The sequence below is a fragment of the Mustelus asterias genome, chromosome 8 (genome assembly GCF_964213995.1).
Source record: "Mustelus asterias chromosome 8, sMusAst1.hap1.1, whole genome shotgun sequence".
Lineage (NCBI taxonomy): Eukaryota > Metazoa > Chordata > Chondrichthyes > Carcharhiniformes > Triakidae > Mustelus > Mustelus asterias.
This window is the reverse complement of record NC_135808.1, coordinates 10,522,312-10,549,008: the sequence shown is the minus strand read 5'-3', so window position 1 is coordinate 10,549,008 and position 26,697 is coordinate 10,522,312. Positions and strand designations below refer to the sequence as shown.

Here is a 26,697-nt window from a genome sequence, read left to right as displayed (position 1 = left end):
TGGGGTAGATTAGAGATATAATAGGTCTGAAGCAAAGGGGTGGGTGAGATAAAGGTGGGTCATAGGGTAAAAGGCAATAGGTACTTAAGGATACAAGAATTCATCTTCCCGAACCAAAGAGAGTAATGATGGGGCAAGACAAAGAACAACATACCAAACGGTATGTGGAGTGTGATAGTGAACCTCCTCTTTAAGGGCAGCCCATGTTATATTCCAGCGAGGCAATCTTTCATTCCAATTTATCCATTCTTACCCCCACTGAAGTCCCCCCACCCCCTTCCCATTTATTTATTCTTACAGTGGGTTTCACCTTGTCATTTTCCATAGTGTGATGATACTTTGCTATTTTGCTATATTTTGTGTTAAGGTGGAGTTGCTTTAAGAGGCACAAGAGTTGATTTGCCTGATAAACGTGTAGCAAATGCTAAGAGTGCAGGCTACTAATTGATTTCAGCTTGGAATGTGTTACTTTGTAGAGTTAATGGACCTTTTGTTCATTAAGGTTATCTTGGGATTTTAGACTAGGTATGCAGAATCATGTGAGTTTTTGATTAGGTTGATTGACAGGGTTAGAATCGTGATTAATGGAGGGGGGCTGAGCTTGCAGGAAAGACAGTTTCATTTTTATTTTTAAATAAAAACAGTTGCTACCTGGACCTGCAAGAAGAAACAGTGTTCTGTCTCTCCAGAGGTGTTCTGAAAGCTCCAAGACTGTTAACCTAAGTCAAGCAAGTATACCCATATTTTGCTAAATAATTTTTAAAAGAGTCGTAATAACTCAGGAGGCAGGACCGGAAAGGAACATTATTTACAGTTAAACATAAAATAAAGCCACTACTCTGTGGCGTACATACATAAGTCCCAACTTTCTTTTTAATTTAAATAATTTATCCAAACACATTTGAAATTACAATTCAAGGACATTATAATTTCAGCAATCCATTTATCAGCCTCTTCAGAATAGGTGCTACTGAATCATGGTTTAGAGTTACTATTAAAAGGCTCAGTAAGAAGTCTCACAACACCAGGTTAAAGTCCAATAGATTTATTTGGTAGCTCCTTTCAGATGAGTATGGAAAGGTCAGCAGAATTGGCCTGTTTTCTTATCCGAGAAGGTGAAAAAGTGGCCAACTCCCCATTAACTGTCATCTGTGTTAAACAAACTGCCACAGTCAATCTCGATACAAACCATGACAGCCCCATTAACATGTTAGATAGCCAGCATCAGCTCTTTTCTACAAAGGCTAACAGCTTGAATGATTGTCCACAATGATAAATTATTAAAACAACAAGCTGACACAATCAATGCCAACAATAGATATACGTCATACAATTAAAATAATTCATGGCAATCGATAATATTTACTATGATGCATTACTATTTCTACTTCTTAATACAGCAGCAAACAACCTCCCTTCCAATGAAAATAGGGTCCATGGGAAGTTAAGTAATCTGTCATCTTCTGGGATTACATCTTCTGGGGTTTCACCTTCCAGTGTATCACCTTCTAGGACATACAAGTCCCAACCAGAACAGCAGTTCTCACATGAGTCCCAATGGGACAATAGCTCTGAAAACACTTTCCGGTGTCTGCCTTATAAAGGGCTCAGGTGATGAGGTCCACAGGGACAGGCCATTGCCTGTTACCAAGGGAACTCGTATTCAATGAGCCCCATAGACAGATCAATTAGAGATTCCCCATGAAATCCATGGGAGTTATCACAAGAGATTTACATCTATAAAGGACATTTTTGCTTGATTGGAATTCATAGGGATAGGTTAGCAGTTAAGAATTGTATCTTGTCATGTTTAAGTATTGTTCAAGTGTTAAAAGTTGAGCTAATTCATTTGTTATAGTTAAACTGTGTTGTTAAGTAAAGTTTGCTTTGATAAAAGCTCTCTTAGTTTGTCAGTAGAATCTCACCTGGAGTGAAACATCATATCCTCATAATGCCAAAATAGCAAATAGTTGTGGTCTAGTCTGATTTCATAACATACCTTGAAGTTTGTGATCTGGTGTCCTCACAATAGCCATTGGAAATCTTAAGAAACAATGTTAACCACACACCCTGCACTCATATACAGGCACAGTAACCCTATAAGACCATATGATTTGGAGCAGAAATAGGCTATTCGGCCCATCGAGTCTGCTCCACCATTCAATCAGGTCATGATTGATCTGATGTGATAACCCTCAACTCCACCTCACCCCCATAACCCTTGATTCCCTTACTGCCTAATTTAGACATGAGAACAGTATCTCTTACTCCTTACTATTTCCTACTCTAACACTGTCTGTTTCTGTCAGTTCTCAGTGCACCTTGGTGTTTTTCTCTAATACTTCCCAGTCTCTGCACTCCCTAGTAGCACTACAAATCTATCACAGAAAATTGGCCCTGGCTTCTGTTCTGTAATGCGTGTCCTGCTTGACCATCTGCGAATACAGGACAAATGCCTTGAATGGTGTTAGAACTTCCATCTCAGGTGTTTGCATCCGTACCTCGGGTTTCAATTCTGCTCCATCAGCTCTTACTAAGTCCATTCTGGCTGTCGTGTGTGGAGGGGAAGGAGAGAAAGGGTGAGATGAGTGGGAGAGAGATGAATCACCTCAACGCGGTGATCAAATTCAGAAACCGCATTACCTACCCATGTTAGCCATGCTAGAAATTCAGCATGTCCACTACGACTCTCACCAACTTTTACAGATGCACCATAAAGAGCATTCTTTCTGGTTGTATCACAGGTTGGGATGGCTCCTGCTCTGACCAAGACTGCAAGAAATGCCAAAGAGTCGTGAATGTAGCCCAATCCATCACGCAAACCAGCCTCCCATCCATTGATTCCATCTACACTTCCCGCTGCCTCAGAAAAGCAGCCAGCATAATCAAGGAACCCACACACCCCAGACATTCTCTCTTCCACCTTCTTCCATCGGGAAAAAGATACAAAAGTCTGAGGTCACGTACCAACTGATTCAAGAATAGCTTCTTTCCTGCTGCCATCAGACTTTTGAATGGACCTATCATATATTAAGCTGATCTTTCTTGTGGTGGGACGGGGGAGAGTGCGGGGAGATTGGGGGGGGCTAGTACCGTAGTTATTCAGGAATTGGAAGTGATTCTAATCTTTCTCATTTTTTCCAGGGTAACGATTCTGCCAAGAGAGTTACATCTGAAGTCTCTGACTTTAATTTGGAGTTTCAGAGGGTTCCTGCTACAGAGTAATCGCCCATTGGAGCTGAAAGTTCCAACACAGTTCCCATGTAGTTCTTGGATGGGGACTTGCCCCCAGTGCATTTACTAGGGTACCTCTGGGGTACAGTCTGATCCTCCAGGAAGTGGGAGATCTGGGCCGTGATCACAGGTCTCAATAGAGAAGCATTAAGCTTGGGTTTGCACGCTCCACATTGGGGCTGATGCTGAAATACGGGTAAAGTTTGGCCAGGAAGTGATGCTTGAACGTATGAATGTGTGACATGTCCTCGGCATCATAAAATGACAACTGTCCTTTTTCGTAGTCCAGGTAAACGCCAATCATTTCAACATTAATGTCAGGGTGGATTGCGACTTTTTCATGACCGCAAGCCCAATATTGTCCCCCGCTTCTGTGTCCTATGGTCCAATATCCATTATCCGGGCTGGTGACTGCGCACACCTTCTTGTTGACAGATCCCGCAGCCACACCGAGAATCCAGTCAGCACCTTCGCTGACATTTACCTCCCAGTAATATCTCCCTGACGATAAAGCCGTGGAAGCAAAGACACTGAGGTGGTTGGTGAATCTCTCAGGGGTGTCCGGTCGCTGTGACTGAACTTCGCAATACTGTAGCCTTTGTCCAAAATTTGACACACGGAGTTTAGGATTCGCTGTCCTTGGATCGAAACTAAGGGCAGCTGGAACTGTAAGGGAATTAGATACAATCAGATAATTATATTCTCTTTTGCTTAATATTCTCATTAGCTTAATGTAGTGGAACAGAAGTTTGGAAAAGAGTTCTTTCTGCCTGACATCTTGTTCATAATGCACAACATGGGGCATTTTCAGGTGTCAAGGCCTTAGAGAATGGGCAACAGGGGAATTGCTGGAACAAAACCAAGGATGAGGGACTATAGTTGTGTAAAGAGACATGAGAAGGTAGGGTTGTTATCCTTAGAACAGGGAAGGTTCAGAAGACACTTAGTAGAAGTCCAAAATGATGAGGTGGTTGATAAAGTAGATAGTCAGAATCTGTGTGCAGACAGGAGGATTGGTAACAATCACAAAGTTTTACACTGTCCAGGACAAAGCAGCCCACTTGATCCAAACTGCACCCACTACTGACTCACAGTGTGTACACAGTGTGTACCATCCACAAGATGCACTGCAGGAAGGCACCAAGTTTCCTTAGGCATCGCCTTCCAAACTCACGACCGCTACCATCCAGAAGGATAAGGGCAGCAGATACATGGGAACACCAACTGGAGGTTTCGCTCCAAGCCACTCACCATCCTGACTTGGAAATCTTTCACCATTCCTTCATTGTCGCTGGATCAAAATTCTGGAACTAACCGCACTGTGGGTGTACCTACACCACATGGACGGCAACGATTCAAGAAGGTGCCTCATCACCACCCTCTCATGGGATGGGCAATAAATGCTGGGGAGGGATTTAGATAATTGGTGAAAGAGCCATTGAGGAGTTTTGCTTTCATTATTAAATGTAGCAAGTTTTCTGATCTAAATGATAGAATCAGAACAGTGCAAGAGGAGGCCATTTGGCCCATCAAGCCTGCACCTATAAACAATCCCACCCAGGTCCTATCCCCATAGCCTCACATATTAACCATGCTAATCCCCGTGACACTAAGGAGCAATTTAACATGGCCAATCAACCTGACCCACACATCTTTGGACTGCGGGAGAAAACAGGAGCACCCTGGGCGGAGAAATGGCAGATGGAATTTAATCCAGATAAATGCGAAGTGATGCATTCGGTAGATCTAATGCAGGGGGGAGCTATACAATAAATGGCAGAACCATCAGGAGTATAGACATACAGAGGGATCTGGATGTGCAAGTCCACAGATCCTTAAAGGTGGCAGCACAGGTGGAGAGGGTGGTGAAGAAGGCATATGGCATGCTTGCCCTTATTGGACGGGGCATAGAGTATAAAAGTTGGCATATGATGTTGCAGTTATATAGAACGTTGGTTGGGCCACATTTGGAATACTGCGGGGCCGATTTTACCAAATCGGGACAAAGTGCCGGGTTCGGTCATCAAACGGATCCGTGCCTGGCAGCCGCGCTCCAGCGCACCCATACGCCTTTTTTCGGCGCCGGTCTATTGGGCGGGGCTTAGTGCTGTTGGAGCGGCCAGAGCTCCAACTGCACATGCGCAGTTCAGAACGGACCGCAGGCAGCGCGCCCGGGCGCGAAAGGCAAAGCAGCACAGACAGCAGAGAGGAATTCCCTTTGGAGGATAATGTCCACGTTATAATCACAACAACTAAAAACCTGACAGTCCAAAATCTGGGATAATATTACAGTAAGAAGTCTCACAACACCAGGTTAAAGTCCAACAGGTTTATTTGGTAGCAAATACCATAAGCTTTCGGAGCACTGCTCCTTCGTCAGATGGAGTGGAAATGTGCTCTCAAACAGTGCACAGAGACACAAAATCAAGTTGCAGAGTACTGATTAGAATGTGAGCCAGGTCTTAAATGTACAGACAATGTGGGTGGAGGGTGCATTAAACACAGGTTAAAGAGATGTGTATTGTCTCCAGACAGAACAGCTAGTGAGATTCTGCAAGCCCAGGAGGCAAGCTGTGGGGGTTACTAATAATGTGACATAAATCCAACATCCCAGTTTAGGCCGTCCTCATGTGTGCGGAACTTGGCTATCAAGAGCAGTGCTCGAAAGCTTATGGTATTTGCTACCAAATAAACCTGTTGGACTTTAACCTGGTGTTGTGAGACTTCTTACTGTGTTCACCCCAGTCCAACACCGGCATCTCCACATCATAATATTACAGGACAGGGATGGGGGGATATACATTTTGAAATATTATCCCAGATTTTGGACTGTCAGGTTTTTAGTTCCTGTGATTTAGACATTATCCTCCAAAGGGAATTCCTTTCATCCTCTCTGCTGTCTGTGCTGCTTTGCCTTTCCCTGGGGGGGTGGGGGGGGGAGGGGAATGGAGAAGGGGAGTGACGTGTCTGCCCCTCGGGGAGGGCGGGGGGGGCGGGTCCCTCCTCCGGTGGGGAGGAGGGATCGGCCGCAGACTGGCAGCAACCCACCCCCCACCCCCAGGGGCAGACATGTCACTCCCCTTCTCTATTCCGCGCCCCCCCAGGGAAAGGCAGAGCAAGGCCAGGAACGTGCAGGAGGCTGTCGACGGACTGCAGATCGGAAGGATGGTGGAGGGAGACCAGCGATCAAGCTAGGTCGGGGGTGTGCCTCCCAGGGGGGTCCGGCCAGGGGTGGGGGGGGGGCGCGGAGGGCTGCCGGGGTGGTTTGCGGGGGGGAGGGGTCCGCGAAGGATGGTCGGGGGGGATTGGCTTCGGCGGTTCCCCTGCTGAACTGAAGTCCCATTCGGACTTTTATTAATGCGCGACGTGAAATGGGCCGCAACCTGGTAAAGTCGGATTCGTCGGTAAAGTTGGGCACGAGCTTCATTAAGTCGATTTAAATGCATGCAAATGCATTTAAATCGTTGCGCCGGCCGATTTGGGCGCGCGCCAGACCCGCGCCCGGATCGGGGCTCGTTAAAGACGCGATCTGCCATGAGTCAGGTGCAGATCGCGATTTAGGCCCGACGCCCAACTTTACCGCGATTCCGCGCTCTTAAAAATCGGGCCCTGCGTCCAGTTCTGGTCGCCACACTACCAGAAGGACGTGGGGGCTTTGGAGAGGGTGCAGAAAAGGTTTACCAGGATGTTGCCTGGTATTAGCTATGAGGTGAGATTGAGTAAACTAGGGTTGTTCTCCCTGGAAAGACGGAGGTTGAGGGGCGACCTAATAGAAGGTTATAAAATTATGAAGGGCATAGATAGGGTGAACAGTTGGAAGCTTTTTCCCAGGTCGGAGGTGACGAACACAAGGGGTCACAAGTTCAAGGTGAGGGGGGGCAAGGTTCAACACAGATATGCGGGGGACGTATTTTACACAGAGGGTGGTGGGGGCCTGGAATGCACTACCAAGCAAGGTGGTTGAGGCAGACACGCTCGGATCATTTAAGACTTATCTAGATAGCCACATGAACAGACTGGGAATAGAGGGATACAAACGGATGGTCTAGTTAGGAACACATGATCAGTGCAGGCTTGGAGGGCCGAAGGGTCTGTTCCTGTGCTGTATTGTTCTTTGTTCTTGTTCTTTGTTCACCCGGAGGAAACCCACACAGACACGGGGAGAACGCGCAGACTCCACACAGTCACCCAGGGCTGGAATTGAAACCGGGTCCCTGGTGGTGTGAGGCAGCAGTGCTAACCACTGTGACGCCGTGACATGATCTGCCTGAAAGTGTTGTAGAAACAGATTCAATCGTAGCTTTCAATAGGGAATTGGATTATAGATATTTGCACGGTTATGGGAAAGAAGAGGGGGACTGATTGGAAGATTACTCTCAGAAAGAGCCTGCACAGATATGATAGGCTTTCTGGCCTCCTTTGTTGCGAGAAGATTCAATATGGGGAACCTTAAGCACAACGTAGCCATTGGAAAAGTGTCAGCAGTGCATAAGGAGTTGGCTTTACGCTCCGTCCAATTTTACTCGCACTCAATGTCAACTAATATTGGTCTGGTCGCAAAACTGACCTTTAACCTGAGACCAGTCTTACTGGCTTCCCGCACAGCAAGTCAGGTTAAGATTCTGGCACTGGCACTGAGGGCAGCTGGGAAAATCTGAGGTATTAACCATGGAGCAGGGAGAATTCCAACTTCAGCTGCCATCAACTCCAGTTGTGTGGAAAACATGGCATGGAACCCAGCAGATTGTGGGTACTTTGTTGTGGATTGTACTTATGGACAAGGTAGGCAGATTTTTGGTCCCTCAGGGAATTGAGGGATTGAGGAGTAGGGGGCGGGAAGTAGGGACGTGAAGCTACTGCGAAAGATCCACCATTCTTGTATTGAAGGGAAGAGCAGGCACGTGGGGCTACATGCTTTAACTCTTCTCCTATCTCTTAGGTTATTTTTTAACCATGATGTGGCGTTGGACTGGGGTAAACACAGTAAGAAGACTCACAACACAAGGTTAAAGTCCAACAGGTTTATTTGGCAACACTAGCTGTCGGAGTCTCAAGCTCCTTCTTCAGGTGAGTGAGGACTTGTGTTCACAAACAGGGCATATAAAGATACAAACTCAATTACAAGATAATGGTTGGAATGCGAGTCTTTACAGGTAATCAAGTCTTAAAGGTACAGGCAATGTGAGTGGAGAGAGGGTTAAGCACAGGTTAAAGAGATGAGTAATGTCTCCAGCCAGGACAGTTAGTGAGATTTTGCAAGCCCAGGCAAGTTGTGGGGGTTACAGATAGTGTGACATGAACCCAAGATCCCAGTTGAGGCCGTCCTGGGCTTGCAAAACCTCACTAACTGTCCTGGCTGGAGACAATACACATCTCTTTAACTTGTGCTTAACCCTCTCTCCACTCACACTGTCTGTACCTTTAAGACTTGATTACCTGTAAAGACTCGCATTCCAACCATTATCTTGTAATTGAGTTTGTATCTTTATATGCCCTGTTTGTGAACACAAGTCCTCACTCACCTGAAGAAGGAGCGAGACTCCGACAGCGAGTGTTGCCAAATAAACCTGTTGGACTTTAACCTGGTGTTGTGAGACTTCTTACTGTATTGTTAACGACAGAAATATTGGGGGTGATTCTCCCAAAAGTGCTGAATTGGTGAGAAAACTGATCCAGATTGCGACTGCTTTTTCAGTGCAGGTTCAGACCTCAGTCTCCGCACTCTGTGCAATGTAGTGATCCCAATCGTGAATCTCATTAAAAACCCGGGGGTTGGGATGGGTGCGATCCGCGCCGGACTTTAGTAGTTCCAGAACTCTGCGCATGCGCAGTCGCCCCAAACTGTCAACCTCCCATTTGCTGGCCAGCCCGGGACCCCTGCAGTGCTGCCCCTCCAGCTCCTCCCCCTCACAGACCCCCCAATTCCCGGGCCAGCCCTGACCCCCCCCCCTCCCCCCCCCCGCCTCCGCCACTGCCCTGGAGCGCCCTGATGCACAGCCCCCTCCCCAGCAGTGGCGACCCCCCTCATCCCAGCAGACCCCCCCCCCCCCCGATGATCCCCTCCAGGGTCAGACCCCCCCCCCACCGGGAGGCAGGCCCCCCCCCACACACAGCCCGCCCCAATCGCTGCCCTCCCTCCAGCCCAGACTGATCCCCATGCAGAGTGGCAGCGGGAACCCCCACCAATCGCACCTAGGCCCCACCCACAATAGGTCCCGCCCCCTTATCACTGCCTGATGCCCGGTGGGCAGTGCCAAGGTGCCTCCTGGGCATGCACACTTTGCCCCTTGGGCAGTGCCATGGGGGAATAGGCTGGCACTGCCAGGGTGCCCATGCCTATGGGGCACCACTGCCCCTGCTGGCCCCCCCTTCATTCTGGCAGGTCTCCCCCTAGTTCCCCAAACGTGGGAAGCTAATGTAAACCCCGCTGGAATGAAGTACTCCTGGCGGGGTGGGAGATGCTACCAGGCCCAGCAAGCCGGGCCCGATAACCACCTGCAAACTATATTTAAAATAAATTTATAAAATATTCAAATAACTTACCTCTCTTCCCATTGGTTTCCAGCGCGGTCTCGACTGCGACTGTTCTCCGGCTCTGGGAGACGTGCACGCGTTCCCGGCGCATGTGCGAATCCCGCAAAATGGCCGACACGCGATACTCCGCACCGGCCCCGCCAGAAAACCTGCGGGTCGCGATGGGAGAATCACCCCCAATATTCCAGGTGTGGCCTCACCAATGCCCTGTACAATTGCAGCAAAACATCCCTATCCTTATACTCAAACCCTCTCGCTAAGAAGGCCAACATACCATTTGCCTTCTTTCCTTCCTGCTGTACCTGCGTGCTTACTCTCAGCGACTGATGCATGAGGACACCGAGGTCTCATTGAGTATCCACCTCTCTAAATTTACACCCATTCAAGCAATAATCTGCCTTCCTCTTATTGCTACTGAAGTGGATAACCTCATATTTATCCACATTATACTACATTTGCCAGACATATGTTCATGGCTACAGTTCGTGGTTAAATACATGTTCCTTTAAGAAGCATTGTGCCAATATGATAAAGCAGCATAACTGAGGTCAAAAAAAATCAAGTTAAATTAACCTATTTTGATGATATCCTTCATCTGTTTCCAGGTTCCATACTGCAGTGGACTATAAAATACACCCAGCTTGAAAACTGGTGTATTCAATACTGCATTATATATTGCTTCGGATCTGCAATAAAATTTTTAAGTTTATTTATAAATCACAAGTCAGCTTACATTAACACTGTAATGAAGTTACTGTGAAAATCCCCTAGTCGCCACACTCCAGCGCCTGTTCGGGTAACACTGAGGGAGAATTTAGCACAGCCAACGCACCCTAACCAGCACGATTTTTTGATTGTGGGAGGAAACGGATTGTGGGAGGGCGGCACGGTAGCACAGTGGTTAGCACTGCTGCTTCACAGCTCCAGGGTCCCGGGTTCGATTCCCGGCTCGGGTCACTGTCTGTGTGGAGTTTGCACATTCTCCTCGTGTCTGCGTGGGTTTCCTCCGGGTGCTCCGGTTTCCTCCCACAGTCCAAAGATGTGTGGGTTAGGTTGATTGGCCAGGTTAAAAAAATTGCCCCTTAGAGTCCTGGGATGCATAGGTTAGAGGGATTAGCGGGTAAAATATGTGGGGGTAGGGCCTGGGTGGGATTGTGGTCGGTGCAGACTCGATGGGCCGAATGGCCTCCTTCTGCACTGTAGGGTTTCTATGATTTCTATAAACCGGAGCACCCGGAGGAAACCCACGCAGACACGGGGAGAACATGCAGACTCCGCAAGACGGTGACCCAAGCCAGGAATCAAACCCAGGGTCCCTGGTGCTGTGAGGCAGCAGTGCTAACCACTGTGTTTCTAACACAGGACTCATTTTGAACCTCCCCCCCCGCACCCCCAGCAGAGAGAGAGCTAACTTGATCTGGTCAAGGGACTGATTTACATTGGCTTTCAACGGGGAGTAAATACAGAGGGGACTGCACTAAAAAATGGCCAATTGACCTTCCCCAGCCTGAGGTTAATGTCACCCCTGTCTCTTAGTTATCCACACACTCTCTCACTCTGGGCGAGCCACAGCATTTGTTTGGACAGACAGTGACCCAAGCGGGGAATTGAACCCAGGTCCCTGGTGCTGTGAGGCAGCAATGCAAACCACTGTGCCTAACGAGTCCCAGTGATGATTGGATGAGTTCCCTGGGGTTGGGACTGTGAGGGGAGTTCGTTAGGATTGGCGTGAGTTATTGGTTGCTCAGAACTAAGAAGTAATTTTAATTCTTCCAAACTTTTCCTGGGTAACAATTGTTGTAAGGCAATTTAAAGCTCTATTTTCAGATGGTTCTGAGCACAGGGCAATTGTCCAGGGGAAATTTGCACTTCCCAGGCAATTGTCATGTGTGCCTTACATGGGAACCTTCCTGGGCGGTTCCCATTGCATCCTTCGGGCACTCTCCCAGCTACAGCACCCTAGGACCAGGAATGACAGCTGTATTCCTGCTTGTGTCTTTACAGGAGATACTCAGGAGTTAAGTAGAAATGTATCCATAACAGATTAAGCAGTTTTGAAACTACATTTTATAGAGTACATACCTCTTCTTAAGACTGACATATTCCTGGAAAGAAAGAAAAGATACTGTTATTTTGCCACTTAATATCTTTCTGAACCACTGCACAATAACAAAAAGCATTTAGACAGTTACATGTGTAAAATGGGTATCAAGGGGTATGGGCCAAACGTGGGAAATTGGGAATAACTTAGTGGTAAAAACTGGGCGGCGTGGAAAGTTGGACCAAAGGGCGTGTTTCCATGCTGTAAACCTCTATGACTCTAACAGGCTGGCATGGTGGCACAGTGGTTAGCACTGCTGCCTCACAGCGCCAGGGACCCGGGTTCGATTCCTGGCTTGGGTCATTGTCTGTGTGGAGTTTGCATGTTCTCCCTCGTGTCCACGTGGGTTTCCTCCGGGTGCTCCAGTCCCCTCCCAAAGTCTGAAAGATGTGCAGGTTAGGCGCATTGGCCATGCTAAATTGACCTTTCGTGTCAAGGGGATTGGCAGGGTAAATACCTGGGGTTACGGAGATAGGGTCTGGGTGGGATTGTGGTCGGTGGGCTGAATGGCCTCCCTCTGCACTGTAGGGATTCTGTGATTGTATAATTAGTAAATTGCAACTCCAAGAATATGAAGTCTAATTATTTCCATTGCAAACTTGGAAGACTAACTCACCCGCAGTAACTGATGGCAGTCTTCTGAGTTGATGACCTCATCGATATCCTGTATTATTGCTTGTATCATGTTACAATCTCCTGAAATTGTCAACATGTTCTCTTCCAGCTGTATCAGGACATGATTTTCTTCCTCTGCAAGTTCTTTGATGATTGCACGTTCTCTCTCGTCGAGAAAATTATGCATTGCCTCAAACTGTTTTGCTATATCATTTCTCAGATTCTCTGTCATATCCTGCAAAACAATTGTAATCTAAGAGTGAAAAAAGAGAGATTTGCACTTCCAGTTATTAGCTGAAAGAGTGACCTGACAAGATCGCACATTTTAAAACTTTTACTGTAACAAATGACGAAACAAAATCCACTAGTGACTAAACATTTCTTTTTTGTAGGAACTTATATTTTAACTATAGAAGCAGAAAATGACATTCCCCTTGTATGTTTATCACTTATCATGCTCGTAAAATTATATTTCTTTTAGTAACCAATCCACAGTTGCTCAAAGCTTCCAATCCATATCTCTGTTTCACTGAATAGTAATCTCAAGTGACCATCCGCAGACACTTTTGCCAGTTTTTTGAGCTTTTCAGCAGCAGTAAAGCCTGTTTCAATGATCCTTCTTCACCCTGACCATGCCAGGACAAATCTAGAATCCTTTGATGGTTGCAGAATTCACCTCATCAACTAAAGACCATCTCCGCTCACATCTGACTGGAGTGCCACAAAGTGATGAATAAGAAGTGGATTGTAAGCACCCAGATAAATGCGAGGTGTTGCATTTTGGTAAGACAAACCAGGGCAGGACTTACTCAGTCAATGGTAGAGCCTTGGGGAGTGTTGTCAAACAGAGAGACCGAGGGGTGCAGGTACACAGTTCCTTGAAAGTGGCGTCACAGGTAGACAGGGTATTTGGCACACTTGCACACTCAGTCAAAGTGTTGAGTACAGGAGTTGAGACATAGGTTACAATTGTGCAAAACATTGGTAAGGCTACATTTGGAGTACTGCGTACAATTCTGATCGAACTGCTCTGGGAAGAATGTTGTTAGACTGGAATGGGTGTGTAAAAGATTGACAAGGATGTTACCGGGACTGGAAGGTTTGAATTATAAGGAGAGGCTGGAACATGTTCCCCTGGAGTGTAGGAGGATGAGAGGGGCGGGGGGGGGGGGGGGGGGCGGGGGCGGGGTGACCTTATGCAGGTTTATAAAATCATGAGGGGCATAGATAAGGTGAATAGTCAAGGTCTTTTCCTCAGAGGTAGGGGGAGTCCAAAGCTAGAGGGTATAGGTTTAAGGGGAGAGGGCAAAGATTTAAAGGGGATCGGAAGGGCAACTTTTTCACACAGAGGGTGGTGGCGTGTATGGAATGAGCTGCCAGCGGAGTTGGTAGAGGCAGATACAATTACAATATTTATCAGACATTTGGACCGGTACATGGGTGGGAAAGGTTTACAGGGATATGGGCCAAACGTCGGCAAGTGGGACCAATTCAGGTTCGGAAACTTGGTTTGGCATGGACAAGCTGGACTGAAGGGCCCGTTTCCGTGCCGTTTATCTCTCTGTGATCTTGAATGAACAGAGGCTGGGAGAGAACAAAACTCACCTCTCAGCCCATTTCTGAGGAAGAGTTATAATTTGCCGACAATCAAACCAATTTCTGGTTATAATTTGCCGACAATCAAACCAATTTCTGGTTGGCGGATGGTAACTAGTGGCGTGCCGCAGGGATCGGTACTGGGGCCTCAACTATTTACCATTTATATAGACGATCTGGAGGAGTGTAGGGTAACAAAGTTTGCAGACAACACAAAGATAAGTGGAAAAGTGAATCGTATGGAGGGCATAGAAGGTCTGCAGAGAGATTTGGACAGGCTGAGTGAGTGGGCGAGGATCTGGCAGATGGAGTATAATGTTAACAAATGCGAGGTCATTCACTTTGGAAGAAATAATAGCAAATTGGATTGTTATCTAAATGGAAAGAAATTACAACATGCTGCTGTGCAGAGGGACCTGGGGGTCCTTGTGCATGAGACGCAAAAACCCAATCTGCAGGTGCAACAGGTGATCAAGAAGGCAAATGGGATGTTGGCCTATATCGCAAGGGGGATAGAATATAAAAGCAGAGATGTCTTGCTGTATCTGTACAGGGCATTGGTGAGGCCGCAGCTGGAATATTGTGTGCAGTATTGGTCCCCTTATTTGTGGAAGGATATATTGGCCTTGGAGGGAGTGCAGAGAAGGTTCACCAGGTTGATACCAGAGATGAGGGGTGTTGATTATGAGGAGAGATTGAGCAGATTGGGTTTGTATTCGTTGGAATTTAGAAGGCTGAGGGGGGATCTTATAGAGACTTATAAGATAATGAACAAAAGAACAAAGAACAATACAGCACAGGAACAGGCCCTTCGGCCCTCCAAGCCCGCGCCGCTCCCCGGTCCAGGAATGAATCCTGAATCCAGGATCCCCGCCCAATTTTCCAGCCTATCTACATACCAATATCCTATCCACCGAGCTGTCCCTCACAGCTACGATGCTTTGTTCATTACAACCTATTAACTCACCCCCACCCCCCCATTCCAGACCATGTGATCTCCAGGGAGAGGCGAAAACCCAGAGTGAAAAACCCCAGGGCCAATATGGGGAAAAGAAAAATCTGGGAAATTCCTCTCCGACCCCCTGAGGCGATCGAAACGAGTCCAGGAGATCACAATGGCCCTGATCGGAAAATGCTTCCCAACCCTAGTCATTTCCACTTCCACGAACACCATATGAATTCCCTGCCCCCGAGACAGGTTCCCAACTATCCGCAGTCTCGCTCTGCACTGGCACCAGCAAGATGATCATAGAATTAAGCCTTAAAACGAGAAACAAGGAACAATTAGCCCGCGCCGCTCCCTGGTCCAAACTAGACCACACTTTTGTATCCCTCCATTCCCACTCCGTTCATATAGCTGTCTAGATAAGTCTTAAACGTTCCCAGTGTGTCCGCCTCCACCACCTTGCCCGGCAACACATTCCAGGCCCCCACGACCCTCTGTGTGAAATATGTCCTTCTGATATCTGTGTTAAACCTCCCCCCCTTCACCTTGAACCTATGACCCCTCGTGAACGTCACCACCGACCCGGGGAAAAGCTTCCCACCGTTCACCCTATCCATGCCTTTCATAATTTTATACACCTCTATTAAGTCTCCCCTCATCCTCCGTCTTTCCAAGGAGAACAACCCCAGTTTCCCCAATCTCTCCTCATAACCAAGCCCCTCCATACCAGGCAACATCCTGGTAAACCTCCTCTGTACTCTCTCCAAAGCCTCCACGTCCTTCTGGTAGTGTGGCGACCAGAACTGGACGCAGTATTCCAAATGCGGCCGAACCAACGTTCTATACATCTGCAACATCAGACCCCAACTTTTATACTCTATGCCCCGTCCTATAAAGGCAAGCATGCCATATGCCTTCTTCACCACCTTCTCCACCTGTGACGTCACCTTCAAAGATCTGTGGACTTGCACACCCAGGTCCCTCTGCGTCTCTACACCCTTTATGGTTCTTCCATTTATCGTGTAGCTCCTCCCTACATTATTCCCACCAAAATGCATCACTTCGCATTTATCAGGATTGAACTCCATCTGCCATTTCCTTGCCCAAATTTCCAGCCTATCTATATCCTTCTGTAGCCTCTGACTATGTTCCTCACTGTCTGCAAGTCCTGCCAGTTTTGTGTCGTCCGCAAACTTACTGATCACCCCAGTTACTCCTTCTTCCAGATCATTTATGTAAATCACAAACAGCAGAGGTCCCAATACAGAGCCCTGCGGAACACCACTAGTCACAGGCCTCCAGCCGGAAAAAGACCCTTCCACTACCACCCTCTGTCTTCTATGACCAAGCCAGTTCTCCACCCATCTAGCCACCTCCCCCTTTATCCCATGGGATCCAACCTTTTTCACTAGCCTACCATGAGGGACTTTGTCAAACGCTTTACTAAAGTCCATATAGACAACATCCACGGCCCTTCCTTCGTCAACCATTTTGGTCACTTCTTCAAAAAACACCACCAGGTTAGTGAGGCATGACCTCCCTCTCACAAAACCATGTTGACTATCGTTAATGAGTTTATTCCTTTCTAAATGCGCATACATCCTATCTTTAAGAATCTTCTCCAACAACTTCCCCACCACGGACGTCAAGCTCACCGGCCTATAATTACCCGGGTTCTCCTTCCTACCCTTCTTAAATAACGGGACCACATTGGCTATCCTCCAATCCTCTGGGACCTCACCTGTGTCCAGTGACGAGACAAAGATTTGCGTCAGAGGCCCAACGATTTCACCTCTCGTCTCCCTGAGCAGCCTTGGATAGATTCCATCAGGCCCTGGGGATTTGTCAGTCTTTATATTCTCTAACAAACCTAACACTTCCTCCTTTGTAATGGAGATTTTCTCCAACGGTTCAACACTCCCCTCCGAGACACTCCCAGTCAACACATCCCTCTCCTTTGTGAATACCGACGCAAAGTATTCATTTAGGATCTCCCCTACCTCTTTGGGCTCCAAGCATAAGTCCCCACTTTTGTCCCTGAGAGGTCCGATTTTTTCCCTAAAGGGAATGAAGGGGCTGGATAGGGTAGAGATGGAGAGATTCTTTCCACTTAGAAAGGAAACTAGAACTAGAGGGCACAGCCTCAAAATAAAGGGGGGTCAGTTTAGGACAGAGTTGAGGAGGAACTTCTTCTCTCAGAGGGTGGTGAATCTCTGGAATTCTCTGCCCACTGAAGTGGTGGAGGCTACCTCATTGAATATGTTTAAATCACGGATAGATGGATTCCTGATCGGTAAGGGAATTAGGGGTTATAGGGATCAGACGGGTAAGTGGAACTGATCCACTTCAGATCAGCCATGATCTTATTGAATGGCGGGGCAGGCTCGAGGGGCTAGATGGCCTACTCCTGCTCCTATTTCTTATGTTCTTATGTTCTTATGAATGTAAAACCCACACAATGGGGTGGAGGCTGGAATTTGACCCCACCTTTGCCCCCGCCTTTGGTTTCAACAATGACTGGAATCTGCTCACATCAGAACTTGTCAGCATCCGAATATAGGCGGGTTGGTCTAAACTTGTTCCCGTCGGTGTAATTAAGAACTTTTCTGATCTACACCGAGAGACAGAGAGATTGAATATAATATCCACAAAAAAGGTGAGGACGGCTACAAGTGAAGTCATCAGTAACTTTCAGACAATCGTATGTCCCCAGACTGCGGTCACATTGGAGGCTGAAATTCATCCCCAAGAGAGTTAGCTGGAAATTTTGGCCAATATTGAAACCACCGCTTACCCGAGCCGCACCTCACTCTGTCACTCCCAGGCTCTTCAACCATCTCCAGTTAATAAAGTCAAATGGAAGTGGACTTTTGGACTCAGCGTGGATGCCAGACGCACACTTCTACTTTTAGTTTAATCCTTGGAATAAAAGCATCTGAGACAGGATACACAATGGCGGGGGGGGGGGGGGGGGGGTGTTTACCTTTCTGTGTACAGCGAATAATTATAATGTTCAAAGACTCACCAATAATCGAGATATCTTTCCCCCTTGTGACGCGTGCATCGCCAGACGGTCTGTAACCTCCTTTTGGAGCATTGTAATCGAACGGTTCAGTACACCCTTTGAAACACACAGGACAGAATGAATCGACAGCGAATTTTTTTTCTAAGAACTGCCTTTCGTAATCACAGCCTGGGGGTAGCCAATTTTAACTCGAGCTGCGCAATACAAAATTGATGGGGTCGGGTGTTGAAGTCAGCGTAGAGTCATTTTAGGGAGCGTGTTAAAATTAATGTTCAACTATAACCTAATGTTCCACCCTAGGTTAGCACTGCTGCCTCACAGCGCCAGGGACCCGGGTTCGATTCCCAGCTTGGGTCACTGTCTGTGTGGAGTCTGCACCTTCTCCCCGTGTCTGCATGGGTTTCCTCCGGGTGCTCCGGTTTCCTCCCACAGTCCGAAAGACATACTGGCCATGCTAAATTCTCCCTCAGTGTAACCGAACAGGTGCCGGAGTGAGGTGACTAGGAGATTTTCACAGTAACTTCATTGCATTGTGAATGTAAGCCTGCTTGTGACACCAGTAAATAAACTTGGTAACTTTAAATCCATGGGCTTCCACTGGGAGGGCTACATTAAAACTACTGTCCCAGAGAGTGCTGTTCCACCAAAGATTACGGATGACCAGGACATCAACTCCCTTGAGCCTTGCAAGGATCAAATCCCAGATTGCAATTCTGTGGAAAAATAACTTGTCCAACCTGATACTTTTTGGGTAGAGCTGCCCTGAGTTCCCGATGTTTGTCCTGTGATGACCAAAACTGAACCCCCGCACACCAACTGGGGACAAAAGCAAGGTATACAGTTGTTTGCTTCCCCAGGGACCATCACAAGGACCACTGCCTATCTTGTTATATATTAAAGACTTGGAATCATAATTGCACACTTTCAAAGCTGGTCGCCGAAGGATGGAGAGATTGGGCTTCCCATTTGGTGGGAGAGTGGACACTCAGGGAACACATCAGATTTAAAAGAACACAGGGCAACTTGGGGTAAAGCATGACCTTTGTGCAATGACTTTCACCCTTGAAAGGGTCAGACAAGAGAATCCCTCCACCACACCAATCTGGAGGAGACGTGTGTGAGAACAGGAGGTTTGTGAGGTTGGTAGAGCTATACATTTTGTTCAAAGGCAAAAAGTAGTTGGTATTTCTCGACATTACCTTACATTCCTTATAGGCTTCGTCTATCGGGACGCAGTTGTGGTTTCGGTGGTTGTGAGCCAGTGCACAGATGTAACAAATCGGCTGCTTATCATCCTGACAGAATAACTCCAGCTCTTTCTTATGCTTTGCACAGTGCCGGTTGCTGGGATGCATTGACGGACCCGCACTAAGGTCCCGCAGCCCGGCTATGACGTTGGCCAGTTGCCGGTTGGGATACACAGAGTCCATCTTGAACCTACTTCGGCAACAGGGGCACATGGGTGTCTTCTCCGCTGAGCCCACATGCCTCTGCATGCAGCCTCGGCAGAAATTGTGGCCGCATCTTAGCAGCACCGGGTCTTGGTAAACCTCCTGGCAGATTGGACACCGTAGATCTACGTCAAGGTTCGTGGCCATCCTCCTCTGATCTGTGTGTGCCTCCTGAAGCAAGGTGATTTGAGGCTGCCTCTCTCTCTCTCTGTTTCATCAGAAAGGAAGTACCTGTTGAAATGCCCTCCTGCTGTTCCCAATCTTTTATACATCATGACGCACCTCCCTGCTATAAAAAAAATTCAAGGCACACCTCAAATTTCTTCCTTACTGGGAACTTTCGTTTTAACCTCTCCCTATCTTATCTCATCTGTTTTTGTTTTAACCTTTGACTTGATTTGATTCGATTTATTATTGTCACATGTATTAGCATACAGTGAAAAGTATTGTTTTTTGCGTGCTATAGAAAGCAGACCGTTCATAGAGAAGGAAACATAGAACATAGAACATAGAACAGTACAGCACAGAACAGGCCCTTCGGCCCACGATGTTGTGCCGAGCTTTATCTGAAACCAAGATCAAGCTATCCCACTCCCTATCATCCTGGTGTGCTCCATGTGCCTATCCAATAACCGCTTAAATGTTTCTAAAGTGTCTGACTCCACCATCACTGCAGGCAGTCCATTCCACACCCCAACCACTCTCTGCGTAAAGAACCTACCTCTGATATCCGTCCTGTATCTCCCACCACGAACCCTATAGTTATGCCCCCTTGTAATAGCTCCATCCACCCGAGGAAATAGTCTTTGAACGTTCACTCTATCTATCCCCTTCATCATTTTATACACGAGAGAGTGCAGAATGTAGTGTTACAGACATACCTAGGGTGTAGAGAAAGATCAACTTAATGCAAGGTAAGTCCATTCAAATGTCTGACAGCAGCAGGGAAGAAGCTGTTCTTGAGTCGGTTGGTACGTGACCTCAGACTTTTGTATCTTTTTCCCGATGGAAGAAAGTGGAAGAGAGAATGTCCGGGGTTCGTGGGGTCCTTAATTATGCTGGCTGCTTTGCCGAGGCAGTGGGATGTGTAGACAGAGTCAATGGATGGGAGGCTGGTTAGCGTGATGGATTGGGCTATATTTATGACCTTTTGTAGTTTCTTGCAGTCTTGGGCAGTGCAGGAGCCATACCAAGCTGTGATACAACCAGAAAGAATGCTTTCTATGGTGCATCTGTAAAAGTTGGTGAGAGTCGTAGCTGACATGCCAAATTTCCTTAGTCTTCTGAGAAAGTAGAGGTGTTGGTGGGCTTTCTTAACTATAGTGTCAGCATGGGGGGATCAGGGCAGGTTGTTGGTGGTCTGGACACCTAAAAACTTGAAGCTCTCGACCTTTTCTACTTCGTCCCCGTTGATGTAGACAGGGGCATGTTCTCCTTTATGCTTCCTGAAGTCAATGACAATCTCCTTCGTTTTGTTGACATTGAGGGAGAGATTATTGTTGCCACACCAGTTCACCAGATTCTGTATCTCATTCCTGTACTCTGTCTCGTCATTGTTTGAGACACTGCAGTGGTGTCGTCAGCAAACTTGAAAATAGAGTTGGAGGGGAATTTGGCCACACAGTCATATGGAGTCTAGTAGGAGGCTGAGAACACATTCTTGTGGGGCACCGGTGTTGAGGATGATTGTGGAGGAGGTGTTGTTGCCTATCCTTACGGATTGTGGTCTGTGGGTTAGGAAGTTCAGGATCCAATTGCAGAGGGAGGAGCCGAGGCCCAGGATACGGAGTTTACAGATGAGTTTTGTAGGAATAATGGTGTTGAAGGCTGAGCTGTAGTCAACAAATAGGAGTCTGACATAGGTTTCCTTGTTATCTAGGTGTTAGGATTGAGTGCAGGGCCAGGGAAATGGTGTCTGCTGTGGACCTGTTGCGGCGGTAGGTAAACTGTAGTGGATCCAGGTAGTCCGGGAGGTTGGAATTGATTCATGCCATGACTAGCCTTTCGAAGCACTCCATAATGATTTTGATTTGTTTTGATTTGATTTATTATTGTCACATGTATTAACATACAGTGAAAAGTATTGTTTCTTACAAGCTATACAGACAAAGCATACCGTTCATAGAGAAGGAAAGGAGAGAGTGCAGAATGTAGTGTTACAGTCATCGCTAGGGTGTAGAGAAAGATCAACTTAATGCAAGATAGGTCCATTCAAAAGTCTGACAGCAGCAGGGAAGAAGCTGCTCTTGAGTCGGTTGGTACATGACCTCAGACTTTTGCAGGGCCAGGGAGATGGCATCTGCTGTGGACCTGTTGCGGCGATAGGTGAACTGTAGTGGATCCAGGTAGTCTGGGAATCTGGAATTGATTTGTGCCATGACTAGCCTTTCGAAGCACTTCATAATGATGGATGTCAGAGCCACCAGCCGATAGTCATTAAGGCACGCTGCTTGGTTTTTCTTGGGTACCGGGATGATGGTCGTCTTCTTGAAGCAGGTAGGGACCTCAGATTGTTGTAAAGAGAGGTTGAAGATGTCTGTGAATACCTCCGCCAGTTGATCTGCCCCGGATCTGAGTGCACGTCCGGGTACCCCATCCGGGCAAGTCACTTTCCGTGGGTTGACCTTCGAGAAAGCTGCACTGACATCTGCTATGGTGACCCCAGATTCAGGTTCATCCAGGGTTTCCAGGGTGAAGGGCGTGCTCTCGCTGACCTCTTGCTCAAAACGGGCATAGAATGCATTGAGCTCATCAGGGAGGGGTGCGGTGGAGCCGGCGATTTTACATGCCTTCATCTTGTAGCCTGTTATGTCTTGCAGACCTTACCATAGTCGGCGGGGGTCGGTGTGGCTAGCCTGGGACTCGAGCTTGGTCCAATACTGTCTTTTGGCAGCTTTGATGGATCTCCTTAGATTGTATTTGGCTTTCTTGTATAGGTCAGGGTCACCTGACTTGAACACGTCAGACTTGGATTTCAGCAGGCAGTGGATATCCCTGTTCATCCATGGTTTCCGGCTGGGGAACACACGGATTTGCTTCTTTGGCACACAGTCTTCTACACACTTACTAATGAAGTCAGTTACTGTAGTGGCGTACCCGTTCACGCTGGTCGCAGAGTTTTTAAATACTTACTGGTCCATTGACTCCAAGCAGCCCCGTAGGAGATCAGCCAATTCCTCAGACCAACACTGCATGATTTTCTTTGATGGATTCTCCCGCTTCAGTTTTTTGCTTGTAAGCTGGGAGCAGGAACACAGCCTTGTGGCCTGATTTACCAAAATGTGGGTGGGCGATAGAGCGGTAGACATGTTTGATATTTGTGTAGCAGTGGTCTGGGATGTTTGGGCTTCTGGTGGAGCAGGAGACGTGTTGGTGGTAACTTGGTAATACGCTCTTGAGCTTGGCCTGATTGAAGTCCCCGGCCACGATGAACAAGGCCTCGGAATGTTTCGTCTCAAGGCTTTTCGTCGTGGTGTATATTTCGTCCAGCGCGAACTTCACATCCACCTGGGGTGGGATGTAAACTGCCATCAGGATAATGGAGGTGAACTCCCGCAGAAGATAGTAGGGGCGCCATTTTAGTGTCAGGTATTCTAGGTCCTCAGGTGGGAGTTTTTGGACTTGGGGCGAGAGCAGTCGGAAAGTCCCACCCTCTGTCTCTCTCTCTCTCTCGCTCGCTTCTCCTTTCTCACCACCCTTTTTGAGTTTTCGGTTTCTGGGCGGGCAATGGGTCCATTGTTTTCAGCTCCAAGCCCCGTTGGTCAGATGCATGGACCTGACTGCATACTTTAGAAATAGAGAGAAAACCTTCTCCTTATAGATAATTGGTCAGTGTAAAGAAGTGCAGTCTGTCTCTCTCTCTCTCTCCCACCCATAACAAATATCAGAAACAAAATTTTTTCCTAAGCAAATCGCAATTTATCAGAGTTTTTTGAATTAATTTTTTACAAGGTGTAGTCGTCACTGGCGAGACCTGCTGAAGGAACATCACAGCTGGAAAGCAGATAGGAGAGAGAGCCAGAGAAAGAGAGAAAGACAAATTTATTGCCCATCTTGCTGCCTTTGAGAAGGTGGTGGTGAGTGGTCTTCTTAAATCGCTGCACTCCCTGAGATGTAGGTACACCCACAGTGCTATTAGGGAGGGATTTCCAGAATTTTGACCCAGCGACAGTGAAGGAACGACCAATATATTTCCACGTCAGGACAGTGGGTGACTGGAGTGGAACCTCCAGGTGGTGGTGTTCCCATGTGTCTGCTGCCCTTGTCCTTCTAGATGGTAGCGGTCATGGTTTTGGAAGGTGCTGCCTAAGGAACTTTAATGAGTCTTGCAGTGCACCTTGTAGATGGTACAGATGGCTGCCTCTGTGCGTTGGTGGTGGAGGGAGTGGATGTTTGTGGATGTGGTGCCAATCAAGTGACTTGCTTTGTCCTGGATGGTGTCGAGTTTCTTGAGTGTTGTTGGAGCCACATCCATCCAGGCAAGTGGGGAGTATTCCGTCACACTCCTGACTTGTGAATGGAGATGGTGGACAGGCTTTAGGGAGTCAGGAGATGAGGTACTTGTCACAGTATTCCTAACCTCTGAGGCAGAAAGTAAAATGAAAGAAATAATTTGCCATTAATTGTGAATCTGAAATAATTATCTTTGTGTCACATCATGCTGCGAATCATTCTACCAGTTGATAGCTGCAAAACAATTCTTATCAGCATCTTTTGGCACATTGAGTAATCAGGAAATGATTGCAGAAAAAAAAAATCAAACTTTGATCATTTGTGGTAAGTCCACACATCATGACATATAAACATATCTCTCTCTCATATATATATCACATATATGTTTTAGTTCATTTACTAGTGTCACAAGTAGGCTCACATAAATACTGCAATGAAGCAACTCCTAGTTACCACACTCCGGTGCCTGTTCGGACACACGGAGGGAGAACTTAGCATGGTCAGTGCACCCTAACCAGCACGTCTTTCGGACTGTGGGAGGAAACCGGAGCGCCCGGAGGAAACCCACACTGACGCAGGGAGAACGTGCAGACTCCGCACAGACAGTGACTCAAGCAATGCTGCCCCACAGTGCCAGGGACCCGGTTTCGATTCCCGGCTTGGGTCACTGTCAGTGCAGAGTCTGCACGTTCTTCCCGTGTCTGTGTGGGTTTCCTCCGGGTGCTCTGGTTTCCTCCCACAGTCCAAAAGTCGTGCTGGTTCGGGTGCATTGGCCATGCTAAATTCTCCCTCAGTGTACCCGAACAGGAGTGTGGCGTCTAGGGGATTTTCACAGTAACTTCATTGCAGAAGAAAGAGACCCTTTGGCCCACCACATCTGTGCCAGCCGTCAAACACCTCTCTATTCTAATCCCAACACGTCTTCCACAGCCTTGTATGCTATGGCATTTCAAGTATTCATTGAAATCATCATGTTCAGGGCGGCTTTGCTCCACACCCCTTTTGGAATTGTGCCCTCGATTCCAGCGTACCCATTCTCAACATTGGCAGCTGAGACACCGTGCCAGTCATTTACTGACAGGCAAAGTGCAAAGTTTCACCCCTTGGTGCAAAGCTCAGCACAATCAGTCTGTGCCGCAGAATCCCAGATACTGCAACCAGGCTAGATGGGGTTTTTTATCTCCGGTTCTGGAATTGCCTTGAGTGTTTCTCCAATTGGATGGGGGTGGGGGTGGGGGGGAAGGGGTGGTGGGGGTGGGAGGGGGGGCTGGCGCAATCATAAGGAGGTGGTGGAGTGGGGGGGACACTTTTAACCGACACTGGTAAATGAGGGGCGCGATCTTACCGGCCATTCACGTCCCACCAACGGTGCAAGTGAGGATGGAGAACTTGGCGCTCAGACAACCTCCATTCACTGCAGCAGGATGGGAAATTCCTGCCCGCATGAATGGACAGAAATTTCCAAACCTGAGACTCTTACTCATGCACCATAGCAAACATTCTTTCTAGTTGTATCACAGCTTGCTATGGCTCCTGTTCTGCCCAAGACCACAAGGAACTACAAAAGGTTGTCAATGTAGCCCAATCCATCACGCAAACCAGCCTCCCATCCATTGACTCTGTTTACACTTCCCGCTGCCTCGGAAAAGCAGCCAGCATAATTAAAGACCCCACGCACCCCGGACATTCTCTCTTCCACCTTCTTCCATCGGGAAAAAGGTACAAAAGTCTGAGGTCACGTACCAACTGACTCAAGAACAGCTTCTTCCCTGCTGCTGTCAGACTTTTGAATGGACCTACCTTCTTTTTCTAAACCCTAGCTATAGCTGTAACACTCCATTCTGCACCCGCTCCTTTCCTTCTCTATGAACGGTATGCTTTGTCTGTATGGCGCGCAAGAAACAATACTTTTCACTGTATACTAATACATGTGACAATAATAAGTCAAATCTAATCAAATCAAAATCTACAGGACAAAGCATTCCATTCATAGAGAAGGAAAGGAGAGAGTGCAGAATGCAGTGTCACAGTCATAGCTAGGTTGTAGAGAAAGATCAGCTTAGTGTGAGGTCGATAGATACAAAGGTCTGACAGCAGCAGGGAAGAAGCTGTTCTTGAGTCGGTTGGTATGTGACCTCAGACTTTTGTATCTTTTTCCTGACGGAAGAAGGTGGAAGAGAGAATGTCTGGGGTGCATGGGGTTCTGAATTATGCTGGCTGCTTTTCCAAGGCAGCAGGAAGTGTAGACAGAGTCAATGGTTGGGAGGCTTTTAACCTAAACAACCCGCCACCGGTTAACTGATAAGCTGGGGGTGCAACAGTGGGATATCAAGGGGAAACTCTCTGCTGGTTGAAGTCATATCTGGCACAAAGGAAGATGGTCGTGGTGGTTGGAGGTCAAACATCTCAGCTCCAGGGCATCACTGCAGGAGTCCCTCAGGGTAGTGTTCTAGATCCAACCATCTTCAGCTGCTTCATCAATGACCGTCCCTCCATCATAAGGCCAGAAGTGGGGGTGTTCGCTGATGATTGCACAATGTTCAGCATCATTCGTGACTCCTCAGATACTGAAACAGTCCATGTCCATATGCAGCAAGACCTGGACAATACCCAGGCTTGGTCTGATCAGTGATCAGTAACATTCACACCACACCAAAGCCACACAATGACCCTCCCCAACAAGAGAGAATTGAAACATTGCCCCTTGCCATCACTAGAAGCATAGATTCCCTATGGTGCAGAA

General features: G+C 47.5%; 1 protein-coding gene across 1 annotated transcript; it reads right to left on the bottom strand.

Moving 5' to 3' along the window:
* Positions 1-1,029: 1,029 nt before the first annotated feature.
* Positions 1,030-19,739, bottom strand: LOC144497827 (E3 ubiquitin-protein ligase TRIM39-like). Its single transcript, XM_078219266.1, has 6 exons — positions 19,251-19,739; positions 18,052-18,147; positions 12,486-12,719; positions 11,851-11,873; positions 10,342-10,454; positions 1,030-3,900 (listed from the first exon to the last, which is right to left on the bottom strand). Exons 1-6 carry the CDS (start codon positions 19,647-19,649, stop codon positions 3,368-3,370), a joined length of 1,398 nt encoding a protein of 465 aa, XP_078075392.1. The 5' UTR covers positions 19,650-19,739; the 3' UTR covers positions 1,030-3,367.
* Between the last annotated feature and the right edge of the window lie 6,958 nt (positions 19,740-26,697).